Raw genomic sequence first — 17,060 nt, 5'->3', positions numbered from 1 at the left:
CATATGGTGCTTTTTTTATTTATTTATTGGTATGAGCTCTTGCATGGAATGCATGGTTTTTCATTTTAATTTTTTACTTCACAGAGCTGCAGGTTTTTCAGAGCCTGCCCTGATGTTGGTGGAGGATCCGTGGCCTTCATGTCTTTTTTTTTTTCCTCTCAGTCAGGACCTCCCTTTAGGAGAGCCCTCACTGAGCACCTGATGGACCAGTTTCACGGGAGGATCTGGCCTATGACTTTTTTTTTTTTCCCCCCTCTTTTCAGTCAGGATCTCCTCAGGGGAACCCCGCCAAGCACTTCATCAATTTCAAGGGAGGATCTGTGGCCTTCATGTCTTTTTCCTCTCAGCCTGGACCTCTCCTCTGGAGAGCTCTCACTAAGCACTTGATGGACCAGCTTCAGGGGAGGATCTATGGCCTTCCCGTCTTTCCTCTCCTCTGTCAAGATGTCTCTCCAGGAGAGTCTTCACCAAGCAGTTAATGGACCAGTCTCAGGGAGGATCTGTGGCCATCATGTCTTTTTCCTCAGTCGAGGGCCTCTCTTTATGAGGGCCCTCATGGAGTACTTGATAGACCAGCTTCAGGGGAGGATCTGTGGCCTTCATGTCTTTTTCTTCTCCTCAGTCAGCAGTGGGGACCTCTCTCCTTAGGAGAGCCCTCCCCGATCACTTGATAGACCAGTCTCAGGAGAGGATCTGTGGCCTTCATGTCTTTTACCGCTCCTCAGTCAGGACTTCTCTTCATGAGAGCCCTCACCAAGCACTTCATGGACCAGCTTCAGGGGAGGATTTGTGGCTTTCGTGTCTTTTTCCTCTCCTGAGTTGTGAGTGGGGACCTCTCTTTAGGAGAGCCCTCACCAAGCATTTGGTGGACCAGCTTCAGGTGTGGAGTGGGATTGTTTTTCCTTCAGGTTAACTAGAGTACCTTGACCCTGGGGGTTTCGGAGAGCCCTTTCCTCTTTGAGAGGTTGGCCAACGTACCTTCGTGCACCTTTTTCGTATGTGGCCATTTCACCGTCCACTTTTATGTCCATGAGGGTATCGTCAAGCATCGCAAAAGCAGGGTTTTGCGCCCCCCCAACTGCATGTCTAAATTAAGCTCTAAAAAAACCAACAATGGGTGCATCTAGCAAGCATTTGAGATGGGTTTATAAAGTGTTACTAGCTAAAATGATGATACAAAAATCCATACAATTAAAAATGAACAGTCTGGCAAGCTTTTTTTTTTTACCGTGACACAAACGCATCAAAAATACACCAAAAACACGCTGTAGACACTTCTTTTTGCAGTAGGTGTGTTAATGGGCCCTCAAATTTATTTTTGCACATCTAAATGAGCCCTAAAAAAAAGTTTTACTTTCCTTCCACTTTAATATTTACCAGAAATCTTTTTATAGGAAATGTGTCAAAAAGCTGTCGCGGTTCCCATCCCCATCATTTGCCTATATTCTGCTAAATCTTCTCTTTACATTTCGGTTCTGTCTGGTCAATTCCCTGCACTCTTATTACTGTAAAGATTTTGCATATCTGTATAAACAGGGACAGCGACCACAAAAAACATTCTGCCATCTGACTCTCAGAGCGGAAATTGCGGCCCAGTGGCAGTTTTTATGGTAACGTGCGGTCAGCAGCTGCCCACATGTCCACCTCACCGAGATCATCTATAGACCTCCAGGAAGGGAACGCCAGATCCCAGATGCCGGCCATGTGGGTTCAGTGGAAGCTGGGAATTCACGTCAGCCTGCACACAATATGTATCTTGAAGACACAGGAGCTGCAGGCTTGGCCTGTACTAGAGGGTGCCAAGCACAGACGGCCCCGGCCTCCCCATTATTCCTCCCCCTTCAGGCTACTTGCGTCATCACAGGCTCCCCGGGATAGGGCAGGCTGCAACAGGTATAGGCAACCATGACATGCAAAGAGTAGGCTGTGTTCTTCAGAAGAACCCTTTAATCTCCAGTGCTGTGTCATCCGTACTGTGCGGGCTTATTCATAGAACAGTAATGACAGTGTGCAATGCCAATCCACAGCTTCTATGGAGAGCAGCGACCTTCCTCGTATAAAGACCTTAGGAAAGGACATCATCTTCCCCCTGTGCATTAAACTTTAATTTGCTTGTATTTTGCCTTCCCTGGTTCAACATGCAAAAGTAAAACCTTTCCATTTTCATTACATAGCGTATTTTAAACCTTATGATATCATCACTTGGTCTCTGTGCTTCTCTATGCAATGCAGGTAGATCATGGCTGGTGGGGAGGGCTGGCAGGGTGCTGTGCATAGCTTCCTGAAAACATTACAGCACCTTGCCTCAGTATTCCTCTTGAGTCCCCTGTCCTGATGCAAGCAGTGGGCTGGCTCTTGGGAGGAGTTATGCAAATATGGATATGCAAGCAGTGGGCTGGCTCCTGGGAGGAGTTATGCAAATATGGATATGCAAGCAGTGGGTTGGCTCCTGGGAGGAGTTATGGCAATATTAAAGTGGGGTGCCCCCTAAAAAAAAAATAAAAAATTAAAGTCGTCAGCTACAAATACTGCAGCTGCTGACTTTTAATAATCGGACACTTGCCTGTCCCAGGGTCCAGCGATGCAGGGGAACGAAGCCTCCCCCCCCCCCCCCGCTCACAGCGCCGTCATTCTTGCTGTGGGCACCCGGTTGTGGCTTCACAGCCGGGCACCCACTGCACATGCGAGAGTGGCGCAGGGCGCTGTGATATGCCGCACAGTCATCTGGGACACGTGACAGGTCCTAGATGACTGTGCGGCGCAAAGGGGAAGTGATGTCGCCAGCCCGGGCAATGAAGAAGGCAGACTAAGAGGGACCCCCTAGCAACAGGCATTTAGAGGTGAGTAAAAAAAATTACAATTGTAAATTAATTTTACAATTATTTTTTATTTTTAAGAATTTAAAAAAAAATATATATTTTTTTTGGTGGCAATACCACTTTTTAATATGCAAGCAGTAGAATGACTCTTGGGAGGAGTTGTGCAGATATTAATGTGTAAGCAGTGGGCTGGCTCTTGGGAGGAGTTATACAAATATTAAAATGCAAGCGGTGGGCTCGCTCTTGGGAGGAGTTATACAAATATTAAAATGCAAGAGGTAGGCCGGCTCTTGGGAGGAGTTATACAAAGGTAATACCAAAAGGGGGCAGTTCATTGTCAGGAATTACAACCACTATAACTACTTCCCAACCGATGTACGCATAGGTGTGTCCTCAGGAAGCCGGGGTGATACCTGGATGATGGCTGTAGCTACAATCCTCATCCAGATATCATTCTTTAGATCCGGAGATTCCCTTCTAGTAAAAGTGAACGGAACAGCTAAACAGCAGCACTGGGGGTCCCAGGGCCGATGCCCGCGATCATGCTGGCTGACCATAGAGAGGAAGGAGGAACTTTATGTTCCCCAATCGGCTCCTATGGTACATGAAAGTGGAAGCGGCAAGGATTTTGTTACTTCTGGTTTCGGCCTTTTGTTTACCGGTTAGTAAAGTAGCTTTTTTATTTTTTTAAACCCGTTAGTGTATAAAAAAAGTGCGTGTGAACACACAAACAAGTGCACTTAAGTGCCCGGTCACACTACCGCAACTTGTCAGGCGACTTAGTCGCCTGACAAGTCGCGCTCCGTTCTGTACTATGGAACCGTTCTAATAGGAGCGACTCAAGTCGCTCCGACTTAAAAAAAGGTTCCTGTACTATTTTTGGGGCGACTTCAGGCGACTTGCGTTGACTTCTATACAGAAGTCGTTTTGCAAGTCGCTGCTGAAGTCGCGTGCAGGTCGCGCCTGTGAGTCGCGCCGCAAGTCGTGTCGCCCCTGTGTGAACGGGCACTGAGGATGTGCTTTTGCACCTGGAAGGACTGTTTCGGTAGAGTTCACGCCGTGCTGCACGACAGATACTGGGGGCCGGTGAATGTTCGAGTCTGAGCCATCCAGAAGGGTGCTCCTGGTGAGGATGGGGGCTGCATCAGGTCTGATCCAGAGGGTCGGGTCCCTGGCCTAGATTGGGGTAGCTCTAGCTCCAGACAGTTTTTTTTTCGTGACGAGTAGGGTGTAGGTCCTCGGGCCTGCCCCGAAAGTCTTGGGAGGGGGTGAACTTAGTTCATCTTCTCTCATGGGGTCTCCCTTCGGGGGGGTCCCACCGAGTACTCGGGTGGGTCTGTTTCAGCAGACACTCCAGAGAAAGGGGTCCGTCTGGTTCCGGCCAGATGCACCAGTGCAAGTACCCTTGTCCCAGGAGCCTAATACCCCGGGGGACTCAGGGCAAGGCCTTCTGATTTTAAAGGGCTTATGTACACCCGTTGCACGTCTTTGTGTCACTTCTGTATGTCGTGCACATTTTTTTTGTCACGGGGTGACGTTTTTTAGTGTGTTCTGCACGCCATCGGCTTTAAAAAAAAAAGCTGAACAAACCAATCTAAGTTTGATTGGCTGCTTTGGAGGGCAGAAGAGACCCCAGATCTCTCCTGTAAAGCACAGCGTAAATTGAAAACGCTATACAAGTACATGAAATAAATGGAGTCCCTTAAGACGTACCGTAAAGCGTATGGCCCATGTTATCACAAAGGATGTTGTTCATCCCTTGTAATGGTGATTAAAGTTGATAAAAAAATTATACAGACACAGTTTAAAAATAAATAAATTTTATTAAAGTGCCCCTCTGTTTTCATGCAAATGTAAACACATACGTAGGTCTCACATATGTAAACAGTGATTACACCACACATGAAGTATCACCGTGACCGTCAGAGCAGGGGCGGTAATTCCAGTACCAGACCTCCTGTGTAATTCTAAACTGGTAACGTGTAAAGGCTTTTAAAGCGACCGCTATAGAGATGTTAGTGGTTTGTCACCATTCCATGGGTGTGTGCAATTTTATTGTGTGACATGTTTGGTATCTACTTGATTCATCATCCTCTTTCTTTTTTTTTTTTTTTTTTTTTTTTTATATTTTACCAAAACAAATGTAGTATTATATTGTGTTTATGTGCACTAAAAGTATAATTTTTCCTGAAAATTTGTGTTTTAGAAATGGCTGCGCAAATATCTTACTATATATATATATATATATATATATATATATATATATATATATATATATATATATATATATATATATATATATATATATATATATTTTTTTTTTTTTTTTTTCACATAAATAGATATCAAACATGTCACATATAAATAATATATGCAGTTTTTAAGTATTTTTACATGTAAGAGAGACATGTCAGAATTTGTAATGTATGTATAATATATTACAAATTTTGCCATGTCTCTCATTCAAAAAAATATTATTTTTGCTAGGGCAATTGTAATTGTGTGTGTGTATATGTGTGTGTGTGTGTGTGTGTGTGTGTGTGTATATATATATATATATATATATATATATATATAATACAATTGCCCTAGCAAAAATAATATTTTTTTTGAATGAGAGACATGGCAAAATTTGTAATATATTATACATACATTACAAATTCTGACATGTCTCTCTTACATGTAAAAATACTTAAAAACTGCATATATTATTTATATGTGACATGTTTGATATCTATTTATGTAAAAAAAAATTAAAAAAAATTATATATATATAATTGCTTTTCCTAGCAAAAAAAAAATCAGATTTTTACATGTATGAGAGACATGTCAGAATTTGGGCAGCAAGTGGTTAAAAGACTAGTGTGCTTTAAAAAAATAAAAAGTGTGCATAACCCTTCTGCCCTTTTTAAACTTGACCTAACATAACCCGCACTCCCCCTCCACAGTTGTGGTTGAAGTTATTGCATGGAGGTAAGTATACAAGTTTCCCTTGTCCTTGGCCTGCACATTACAGCCCCATAGACTTGTATTGGGCGTCCCCTTTTGTCTTTGGCCTTGGGACACAGTCTTATGTTTACAGCCTGACTCACTATGTAACTATGATATGTGCAGAGACGGCCTGCAGCACTTTCTACAACTAAAAAAAAACTTGATTTTCTCTACAGCTAAAAAAAAGAAAGATAAAGCTAAAAACAGATTTGGTTACAGTAATTACTTTTGGTACTTCCCCCCTCCCTGTACTTCCCCCCCCCCCTGTACTTCCCTTCTGCCACAAGATGCCCTCAATCTGCTGACCAGCATCATTCTGCCTGGGATTGGACAGTGAAAGGAGAAGCAGCTCATCACTGTGCTGTTTCTCCATCTGTCACTCTGCTCTCTCTTCCTATCAGCATGCTTCCTGTCAACACATTAGCTGCTTGTGCTGCTTCTCCCTCTCACACTCCAACCCAGCTGTACAGAGACTACAAGAGGCAGATAACAGGTCACATTCAGATACTTACAGTTTAAAAAAAATAAAAATAAATTTACAGTTTAAAAAAAAAAAAAATACATTTACAGTTTAAAAAAAATACATTTAATGATTACAGAGCTGCATGAATTGTTGTCTTTTTTATATCTGCCTGGCGCTCGGCTTCTTCAAGATGTTTAATGAACGGGATTAGTAAGAGACAGACACTCATTGGCTCATATAAGGACCTTTACTTGGCACATTGCTGTCTATGGTATTGAGCAACCCCATGTTTTGCAACTTGGAGCAGACGCATCATATTTCCTGTGTGTGATTGTCTGCGTGTAACTCTGCCCTCCAGCGCCCCCTTCAGCCTTGCACAGTTGTATCGGCTCCTCTTCTGGACTGAAATTCCTTCCTCGGATTTCACTGCACACTGTGAGCTTCAACAAGCAGCAGCAAGTCAATTAGAGCCTGTCTCATGTCATAGCTAGAAGACGTCCAGCATCATCCATCTCTTTCCTCCCTAGCCTGCACTTTTTGTTACTTGGAGTTCAGTTCTTTCAATCCTTCCAATCATGGAGGCTCAGCATCATGTGTGGGTGTTACCTATGTAAATGCAGCTTGCCTAAGAACCGCCCACTCCTCCAGACTGACAGCCATCCACCTAAGACTTTTTGATATTTGCATAACTCTTAAGACTCGACCCACTGCTTACATTTTATATTTGTATATAACTCCTCCCAAGAACCAACCCACTGCTTGCATATTAATATTTGCATAACTCCTCCCAAGAGCTAACCCACTGCTTGCATATTATTTGCATAACGTCTCCCAAGAGCCGGCCCACTGCTTGCATATTAATATTTGCATAACTCCTCCCAAGAGCCCACACTGCTTGCATATTAATATTTACATGAATCCTCCCAAGAGCCAGCCCACTGCTTGCATATTAATATTTTCAAAATTCCTCCCAAGAGCCAGCCCACATATTAATATCCGCGTAGCTACTCCCAAGAGCCAGCCCACTGCTTGCATATTAATATTTGCATAACTCCTCCCAAGAGCCAACACACTGCTTGCATATTAATATTTACATGAATCCTCCCAAGAGCCAGCCCACTGCTTGCATATTAATATTTACAAAACTCCTCCCAAGAGCCAGCCCACATATTAATATCCGTGTAGCTACTCCCAAGAGCCAGCCCACTGCTTGCATATTTGCATAACTCCTCCCAAGAGCTAACCACTGCTTGCTTATTAATATCTGCATAGCTCCTCCCAAAAGAGACAGGTCACTGCTTGCATCAGGACAGGGGACTCTTGAGAGGAGTACTTGGGCCGGGTGCTGGGATGGTTTCAGGAAGCTATGCAGAGCACCCTGCCAGCTCCTCCCAGCAGCCATGATCTGCATTGCATAGAGAAGCACAGAGACCCAGTAATGATGTCATAATGTCTAAAATAAATTGTGTAACTCCTCAGTTCAGCTGTCGTTGTCTGTGGATGTGCTGACACGCAGTATTCACATCTGTTATATTGTTTCTCTGTATGCAGTGCCCTAGCTTTGTGACAGATCTGCTTTAAGTTACATTGTGCTGACTTCAGAGTTCCCCTGCCCCCCCCCCCCCCCCCCCTTTGTTCCTCTCTGATCTTGTAGGACGGGTTGGTCTGGTGTGTGACGGATCTCTATGAACTATGCAGTGATTTCCTCTAACAGATGATGGTCTGTGTGACATGTGTTGACAGTAAAAGAAAGGGAAAGAAAGGCGGATATTGTTGAGCGGAATAAGCGGCTGGTTCAGGAAGGTGGAGGACGAGGCAGTGACGATGTACAAAGACATCTAGTATCTGTTTACTGTAGTTGGGTCATTATTAAAGTGAAAAAGTCTGATAGGAAGAAGGATGATGGTGTAGTAAAGCTGAACTAATGTCAAATAAACCTTTTACTTGCTGAGTGATCAGCGGTTTAGACATTAAAGTGGCGTTCCACCCAAAAAAAAAAATTCATTCGTGTGCCTAAAAAAGTAAATAAAAAAATAACTTTTTTTACTCGCCTCTAAATGGCTGTTGCTAGGGGGTCCCTCGTAGTCTTCCTCCTTCAGTGCCTGGGCTCTTGACGTCACTTCCCCCTTGGCACAGGAAGGGCTCCGCTGTGCCCCCTCCCTTTTGCCAATCATCTGGGACACGTCACAGGTCTCAGATGACTGCTCAGCCAATCGTGGTGCCGCTTGTGCATGCGCAGTGGGTGCCCACAGTTACAATGCTGGTACTGCCAAACGGAGGGGGAGACGAGCGGGGCTTCGATCCCCTGCATCGCTGGACCCTGGGAATGTAAGTGTACGCTATAATAAATATTCCCCAAAAATATATATAAAAAAAAAATTTCCTCAGTTTAGGCCGATGCATATTCTTCTACATTTTTTTTTTTTTTATTGTGACTGCGACATTATGGCGGACACATCAGACATTTTTGACACATTTTTGGGACCATTGTCATTTATACAGCAATCAGTGCTATACAAATGCACTGATTCCTGCGCAAATGACACTGGTAGTGAAGAGGTTAATCACTAGGTGGCAGTGTAGGGGTTAAGTGAGCCCTGGGGAGTGTTTCTAACTGTGGGGGGGGGCGTGGCTGTGTGTGACACATTGCTGATCTCTGCTCCCGATCACAGGGAGCTATGATCAGTGACACTGTCTCTAGGCAGAATGGGGAGATGCTTGTTTTTGGGCTTACCGTTTACCTTCCGTTCTCCTTGTGACGCATCTAGGGGATGTCCCGTGGTAGATGGCCCATTAACTTAAGACTGACAATAGATCCACTTGAATGGATTTTATTTGCAAACTCAGACAATTGAACAGTCTTTCAACTTGGGATCAGAGGGTTGGAAAGGAAAGTTCAGGTACTCTTAATGTCAAAGTTCAAAAAACGTTAAAGAACTTGTTTACTTTGACTGCATCCAGAGAATAGCCATTCACAGCTGGATGATCACGCAGGTTGGACAGTCCCTCTCTCACAAGGTCTAGCAGCCAACAAGGTGCTTCCTCAGGAACAAAGTCTTAGTCACAGACGTTGTTGTAGAACATGTAGGGAAATGAAGCTTGAGAACACTTGTAGGATACCTGGATCTTTCAGCCTGCTTGGCGATATCCAGAAGTCCGGATTCTCTGTTACTTCAGCCCTTCCAGGCTCTTGTTAAGAAAACCAACCCGTACGTGGTGTTCTTCTAAAGAGTCCTCCCCTGGAATGCTCGAAGTACTCTGGGTCTCTCCCGAACCGGAGACGGCACCCATCCACCTCAGAATCCTTCCTTTAGTTTCCCTGCCTTGAGCTAGCCAGCCCAGAGGCATTAAAGTCAGGTAGATCCGCACCCCAGGCCATAGTCTTCCTGGGGGCTGGTCAGGAGGACCGGGACCATGTAATCAGCACATCATACTGGACCAGATGGGAACACCACTTTAATGGCTGTGTGTTGAGTTATTTTGAGGGGACAGCAAATTTACACTGTTATACAAGCTGTACACTCACTACTTTACATTGTAGACAAGTGTCATTTCTTCAGTGTTGTCACATGAAAAGATAGAATAAAATATTTACAAAAATGTGAGGGGTGTACACACTTTTGAGAGAGTGTGTGTGTGTATGTGTGTATATATATGTGTGTGTGTGTATATGTGTATGTGTATATGTATGTATGTATGTGTATATATATATATATATATATAATAAATATATATATATAAAATAAATATAAAAAAAAAAAATTCTATTATGTCAGCTCTCTGTATCATCACATAGAAATTCCAGGCACAAAGGCAATGCCTCCTCAGGGGTGGGTTTATAACATCATGCACTCACATGATGTGCTCAGAAAACCGAGGCCATCTAGTGGTAGAAATGAATTACTGCTGTGGACAGTACCAGAGCCAAGACAATTTTTTTAAAAATAAAACATGAAAAAGTGTCTGATGTGGGACTTGTAGGGGATCGTTTTGTACTGTAGAACTGACCCGGGTTGAATAAAAAAAAAAGAATTGGTTGTTTTAGGTCAGCTCTCATCGCTGTCAATTAATCTAAAAGGAAATCGTAGAGGATCATCTGATCAGATTGGAAGGTGTGTGTGTGGTCAGTTTTACATTCAGGGTTAAAGTTTTTAAACTGGTGGCCAAAAACAGATAAAGGCTAAATGGTGCCGCAGAAGCCGTTCATCCAATAGGAAGTGTTCAGAGCCCGGCTCAGTGCCAAATGTTAATGTGCTGCCGACAGTTTCTTTCAAATTCTTTTCTAAGTTGCATCAGCAAAACCAGAGAAGGTGATTGGCTGCTGAGGGCAAGAGAACGCCTTCCATACGTGTAGCATAATGTTCTTGGAAAGACCCTCAAACGTTTTTTTTTTTTTTTTTTTTTTTAAATCATCATTATATCATTGGACGATTTTGTTTTATTGAATTTATTAAAATAAACCTTCACTTAGCTGACAATGATTATATTTCTCCGCAGATCCTCGGAGCGGTGATCCTTGGTTTCGGAATATGGATCCTCGTGGACAAGACCAGCTTCATATCTGTTCTACGTAAGTGTGTTCTGCTATCTTTTGTAGCATGAAAGCAATTAATGTGGTTGTAAACCTCAGCAATTAAACATGAACAAAGCCTATCACTCTAAGGTGTGTACTGGTCTCAGTCCAGAATGTCATATCTGTCTGCTGCCTCCTTCCTCTACTATCAGCATGAGTCACTTTTGAAATTTTTTCCTGACACCAAGAGAAAAAAAGGTGACGGGGGTGGAGCTCCAGCAGCCTGTGATTGATAGCCTTAGCTCTGTATCGCCTCTCACTGAGCTCTGCAGAGTATAGTGTCAGCCCCCTGCCCCCTAATTTCTAGAAGCTCACAAATCTTTTAAAAATGTAACCACTTAAGACTCGGACCATTTGGCTGGCCAAACACCAGACCACTTTTTGCGATTCGGCACTGCGTCGCTTTAACTGACAATTGCGCGGTCGTGCGACGTGGCTCCCAAACAAAATTGATGTCCTTTTTTACCCACAAATAGAGCTTCCTTTTGGTGGTATTTGATCAGCTCTGCATTTTTTTTTTTCCGCTATAAAAAAAAAGCGCCAATTTTTAAAAAAAAAAAACGCATTATTTTTAACTTTTTGCTATAAAAAATATCCCCAAAAAATACGATTTTTTTTCCCCCTCAGTTTAGGCCGATACGTATTCTTCTACATGTTTTTGGTAAAAGAAAAAAAATGCAATAAGCGTATATTTATTGGTTTGCGCAAAAGTTATAGCATTTACAAAATAGGGGATAGTTTTATGGTATTTTTATTAATAATAATAATAATAATAATAATAATAATTTTTTTTTTTTTTTTTATTAGTAATGGCGGTGATGAGCGATTTTATTGTGACTGTGACATTATGGCAGACACATCGGACATTTTTGACACATTTTTGGGACCATTGTCGTTTATACAGCGATGAGTGCGATTAAAATTGCATTGATTACTGTAAAAATGTCACGGGCAGTGAAGGGGTTAATGTGTATCCTAGGGAGTGTTCTAACTGAAGGGGGGGGGGGGGACTGTGCAGGGAAACTAACAGATTGCTGTTCATGCTCTGTATGAACAGACGATCTGTCAGTTCGCTGCTCAGAGAACAGAAACTGTGTGTTTATACACACTGCTCCTGGTTCTCTGTGTTCCCTGAGCGATCGCGGGAGCCCAGCAGTGATCAAGACCGCTGGGCACTTGCATCGGCTAGAGGGAAGGGGGGGGGTGCGTGCGCACGCCTCCGGCAGCACGCAAGCACCCCCTAGCGACTGTTTATGCTACCGACGTAGCATAACGGCGATTCGCGCAGCCGAGCCATGCTGCCACAGTACAACTGTGGCAGCTGGTCGGCATGCGGTTAAAGTAATTACCAGACCCATTTTATACAGACTTTACCTCACTGGCCACATTGGGGGTTGATTTTATATGAATCGCTTTAGGTCTGCCCTATAGCCGTTTTTACAGCTACAGGGCAGCACCTGTGTGTCGGATCATGCATCTATATAGGAGATCTGACGCTTCCGGGGGCGCCCATGCCCGCTGACTTTGCTTCCTGTGATTACACACAACGGAAGCTGATCAACAGGTGCAGGATACCCGTTGTCCAGCGGCACCTACCAATCGTGGGGCAGAGAGACAGAACTGCGATCTGCCTATGTAAACAAGGCAGATCACTGTTCTGACGGGGGGGAAGGGATGGGTTTTTTTGTATGTGCAAAGCAGGGAATAAACTCCATCTCTTCCCCTAGTGAAAGCACCTCCCAGAGTTTTCCAATTATCTTCATTCGCTATATGCAATTGCCAGCACCTGGGGCTCTTCATTTCTAGAGGAGAGGCTTTTGTTTCGGTGGGCCTTCCTGGAGCGGTGGTATCCCTTCTCTTTATTTGAAAGCACCTCCCATACTGTACACATAAACACTGCCTAGGCACACAGCCCTTGGATCGCCCCTGACGCTATCCCCTTCCCAGCCAGTGTCATTAGTACAGTGACAGTGCATATTTTTTAGCACTGATCACTGTATTGGTGTCGCTGGTTCCCACAAGTGTCGGTATGTGTCATAATGTTCGCCGCAATATCACAGTCCTACTATAAGTTGCTGATCACCGCCATTACTAGTAAAAAGAAATGTAAAAAAATAATACATTTCCCACATGTTGTAGATGCTATAACTTTTGTGCAAACCATTCAATCTGCTCTTATTGGGATTTTTTTTAAAGCGGAGGTCCACCCTAAAAAATCCACCCTCATCGGAATCCTCCTCCCCTCCGGCGCCACAATTGGCACCTTTCAGGGGGGAGGGGGATGCAGTTACCTGGATAATCCAGGTAAATGCACCCACTTCCGGGATAGCTCTCTGCGGAAAGGGGCGTAGATTACGCCCCTTTCCGCAAGTGCCCCGCTGCCTGCTAGGAAAACACACAGATCCCAGAGGCAGCGGGGACCGTCCTTATTGCGCAGCGCGGCTCGCGCATGCGCAGTAGGGAACCGGGAAATGAAGCCGAAAGGCTCCACTTCCTGATTCCCATACCCAAGATGGCGGCGGCAGCACCCGAGAGACGATCTACAGATCGGCTTCGGGTGCCGACATCGCGGGCGCGCTGGACAGGTAAGCGTCACTATTTTAAAAGTCAGCAGCTGCAGTATTTGTAGCTGCTGGCTTTTAAAAAAAACAAGGAGTCCCGGCGGACTCCCGCTTTAAGCAAAAATATATAGCAGAATATACATTGGCCTTAATGAAGACTTTATATTTTTTCCTTTTTTTTTTTTTATTGTTGGTGTTTTTTTTTTTAATAGCGCAAAAAATTAAAAACGCAGAAGTGATCAAATACCACCAAAAGAAAGCTCTATTTGAGGGGGGAGGTTGGGGGGACATCAATTGAATTTGAGTACAGGGTCGCACAACTGCGCCATTGTCCACTTGCCTACTGGGCACTTTCACCCCCTTCCTGCCCAGGCCAATTTTCAGCTTTCAGCACCGGCACACTTTGAATGACAATTACGCGGTCGTGCAGCGATGTACCCAAACTACATTTTTACAATTTTTTTCACACAAATAGAGATTTCCTTTGGTGGTATTTAAAGCGGAGTTCCACCCATTTAAAAGTCTTCGGCTACAAAAAGTGTAGCTGCTGACTTTTAACAAACAGGTACGACGTGGGCGTACGAAGCCCCGCTCCTCTCCACTCTCCTCTCCACAGCGATGGCATTCTGAGGGCGCCTGGCTGTGGCTTCACAGCCTGGCGCGCACTGCGCATGTGCGAGCCACACTGTGAATGGTCGGGCGATCTTCTGTGACCTGTGACGTGTCCCAGAAGATTGCAGGGGAGGGATGGGAAGTTTTTCTTAGTTTTTGTCCATAAATTTTGTAAATAAGTAATTTTTTGCCTTCACTGATGTGCACTGATGAGGCGGCACTGATTAGGTGGCACTGATGAGGCACTACTATTCTGCACTGATGAGCATTGATAGATGGCACTGAAGGTCACTGTTGAGGCGGCATTAAGGGCACTGATGAGGAGGCATTAATATGCTGTACTGATGAGGCGGCACTGAAGGTCACTGATGAAGAGCCACTAATGCCGCACTGATGAGCGCTGATAGATGACACTGAGGTGGCACTAAAGGGCACTCATGAGATGGCACTGATGAGGAGACCCTAATGTCGCACTGATAGATGGCACTGATGAGGCGCACTGAAGGTCACTGATGAGATGGCACTGATGAGGAGACCCTAATGCCGCACTGATGAGCACTGATAGATGGCACTGATGAGGCAGCACTAAAGGGCACTGATGAGATGGCACTGATGAGGAGACACTAATGCCGCACTGATAGATGGCACTGATGAGGCGGCGCTAAAGGGCACTGATGAGGCGCACTGAAGGTCACTGATGAGATGGGACTGATGAGACACTAATGCCGCACTGGTGAGCTCTGATAGACACTGCTGGACAACACTGATGGGCACTGACTGGCAGCACTAAAGGGCACTCATGAGATGGCACTGATGAGGAGACACTAATGCTGCACTGATAGATGGCACTGATGAGGCGGCACTAAAGGGCACTGATGAGGCGCACTGAAGGTCACTGATGAGATGGGACTGATGAGGAGACACTAATGCCGCATTGATGAGCACTGGTGAGCTCTGATAGACACTGGTAGACACTGCTGGACAACACTGATGGGCACTGACTGGCAGCACTAAAGGGCACTCATAAGATGGCACTGATGAGGAGACCCTAATGTCGCACTGATAGATGGCACTGATGAGATGGCACTGATGAGGAGACACTAAAGCCGCATTGATGAGCACTAATAGACACTGGTAGACACTGCTGGGCAACACTGATGGGCACTGACTGGCAGCACTAATGGGCACTCCTGGGGCTGTACTGTAATTGGGGCACTGATGATCAGTACCCTGATTACCCGTACAGGTCTCCCCTGCGAGGAGATGCCGCTGATCGGCTCTCCTCACCACAAACTCTGTCAGTGAGAGGCGAGGAGAGCTGATAAATGACACTTGCTTGTTTACATGTGACCAGCTGTGATTGGACACAGCCGATCACATGGGTAAAGAGCCGCATCATTAGCTCTTTACCGAGATCGGGGTCGCGAGAGCAGCCATTCTGAGGCACAGTCATATGACGTCATCCCAGAACAAGCGGGCATCCTGCCCACCGCCATTTTACTATATTGCGGGCGGGAAGTGGTTAAAGTAACGCAGTGCCATAGCGCAAGATTTTTTTTTTTTTTAATGGCCTGGTCATGAAGGGGGGGGGGGGGGTAAATCTTCTGGAGGGCAAGTGGTTAAAACCAGAACATAGGTTTGGGGAAAAGTGTACCATCATTCTAAAATGCAGATGACACTGCATTGCATTCCTGAACCGCCAAAGGTTTAAAGCAAAAAATCTGGATTAGTTCTTGAGCAGCAGAGAGGCTTGTATCTCCCCTGAGCAGCCCCTCCTCCCTCCCTGGCTTCAGGAACCATTGAATTTGCCCCAGATATTTCGACAGAAGGAGTAGACAGAGAAAGGGAAAACAAATATACGGATTGTACTTGTTGCACCCCCTGGGGGCTCTGTGCCGCAACCACCATGAGGCCAGTCTAGTCCCGCGTGTCATTGGGGACGTTGCACGCTGTGGTCGCTGTATTGCACATATCAAATATATATAAACTCTGCATCCGCCGTTGTCCATCTGACAGCACCACTCTGCGGACTAACAAAGAAAAAAGGTTTTGTGTCACTTCTGTTCCAGGATGTGAACATTTCACAAGAATGGTTAATCTGATGACCCAGAAACTTCCTATTATTCTATGAGCCAACCATTATCTTGTATCATACATTTCCATGAAACGGTTATGACAGCGATACCCTGCGTGCATCATGTGATCACCGTCCGGGATCAACTGCTCTGCTTAACCATTGAAACATGGCCTCCAGGCACACATAAGGCAGCTCTATATTCATTATTACATGCAAGCCGTTAAAGTACCTAAATATGACTGGACAAAGGTCTCTAGCAGTACAGCCAAGCTCAGGCTGCTGGAGGGAGAAGCAGCACAGAGAGTGCTCAGCTTAATTTAAAGATGACCTCCAGGCACGCATAAAGCAGCTCTATACCCAGGGCCGCTGCTACCAGTAGCCAAACTAGGCAGCCGACTAGGGCACCCGGCCACTGGTGTTTCTACTCTCTTCTCTCTGAAACAAGCAACTAAGTCTCAGCATCAGCAGGCAGCCGCTCTGTTCACTCATAGTGTCAGAAGCGCAGTGGCGGTGGAGGACTGTGTCTGTCTTCCGATTCCCTAATGAAAGCAATCAAACATTCATTGATGGGACCTGGTAGGCTGCATTTGATGGGCGCTGGTGAGGCTGCATTTGATGGGCGCCGGTGAAGGCTGCATTTGCTGGGCGCCGGTGAAGGCTGCATTTGCTGGGCGCCGGTGAAGGCTGCATTTGCTGGGCGCCGGTGAAGGCTGCATTTGCTGGGCGCCGGTGAAGGCTGCATTTGCTGGGCGCCGGTGAAGGCTGCATTTGCTGGGCGCCGGTGAAGGCTGCATCTGAAGGGCGCCCCATTAAAAAGGGCAGAGCAAATGGGCAGGGAAAATGGGGTGGAGCCAGGGCGGGGCAGCAAAATGAGGTTTTGCCTAGGGTCCTTGCACCAGCCGTGTCTATACCAGTGATGGTGAACCTTGGCACCCCAGATATTTTGGAACTACATTTCCCATGA

The 17,060-nt window shown here is 45.3% G+C and overlaps 1 protein-coding gene across 3 annotated transcripts in view; it reads left to right on the top strand.

The window, feature by feature from the left end:
- CD82 (CD82 molecule) overlaps nt 1-17,060 on the top strand; it is a 120,656-nt gene that overhangs the window by 85,561 nt on the left and 18,035 nt on the right. For all 3 annotated transcript variants that reach the window (XM_077453475.1, XM_077453473.1, XM_077453474.1), the window contains exon 3: nt 10,771-10,843. In XM_077453475.1, coding sequence (XP_077309601.1) covers nt 10,771-10,843 — 73 coding nt within the window. The remainder of the gene's footprint in view (nt 1-10,770; nt 10,844-17,060) is intronic.

The sequence above is a fragment of the Lithobates pipiens genome, unplaced genomic scaffold (assembly GCF_037356315.1).
Source record: "Lithobates pipiens isolate NorthernLeopardFrog02 unplaced genomic scaffold, aLitPip1_a1.2 Scaffold_24, whole genome shotgun sequence".
Lineage (NCBI taxonomy): Eukaryota > Metazoa > Chordata > Amphibia > Anura > Ranidae > Lithobates > Lithobates pipiens.
Note: the sequence above shows the minus strand (reverse complement) of the source record. Positions and strands in the feature narration are given on the sequence as shown.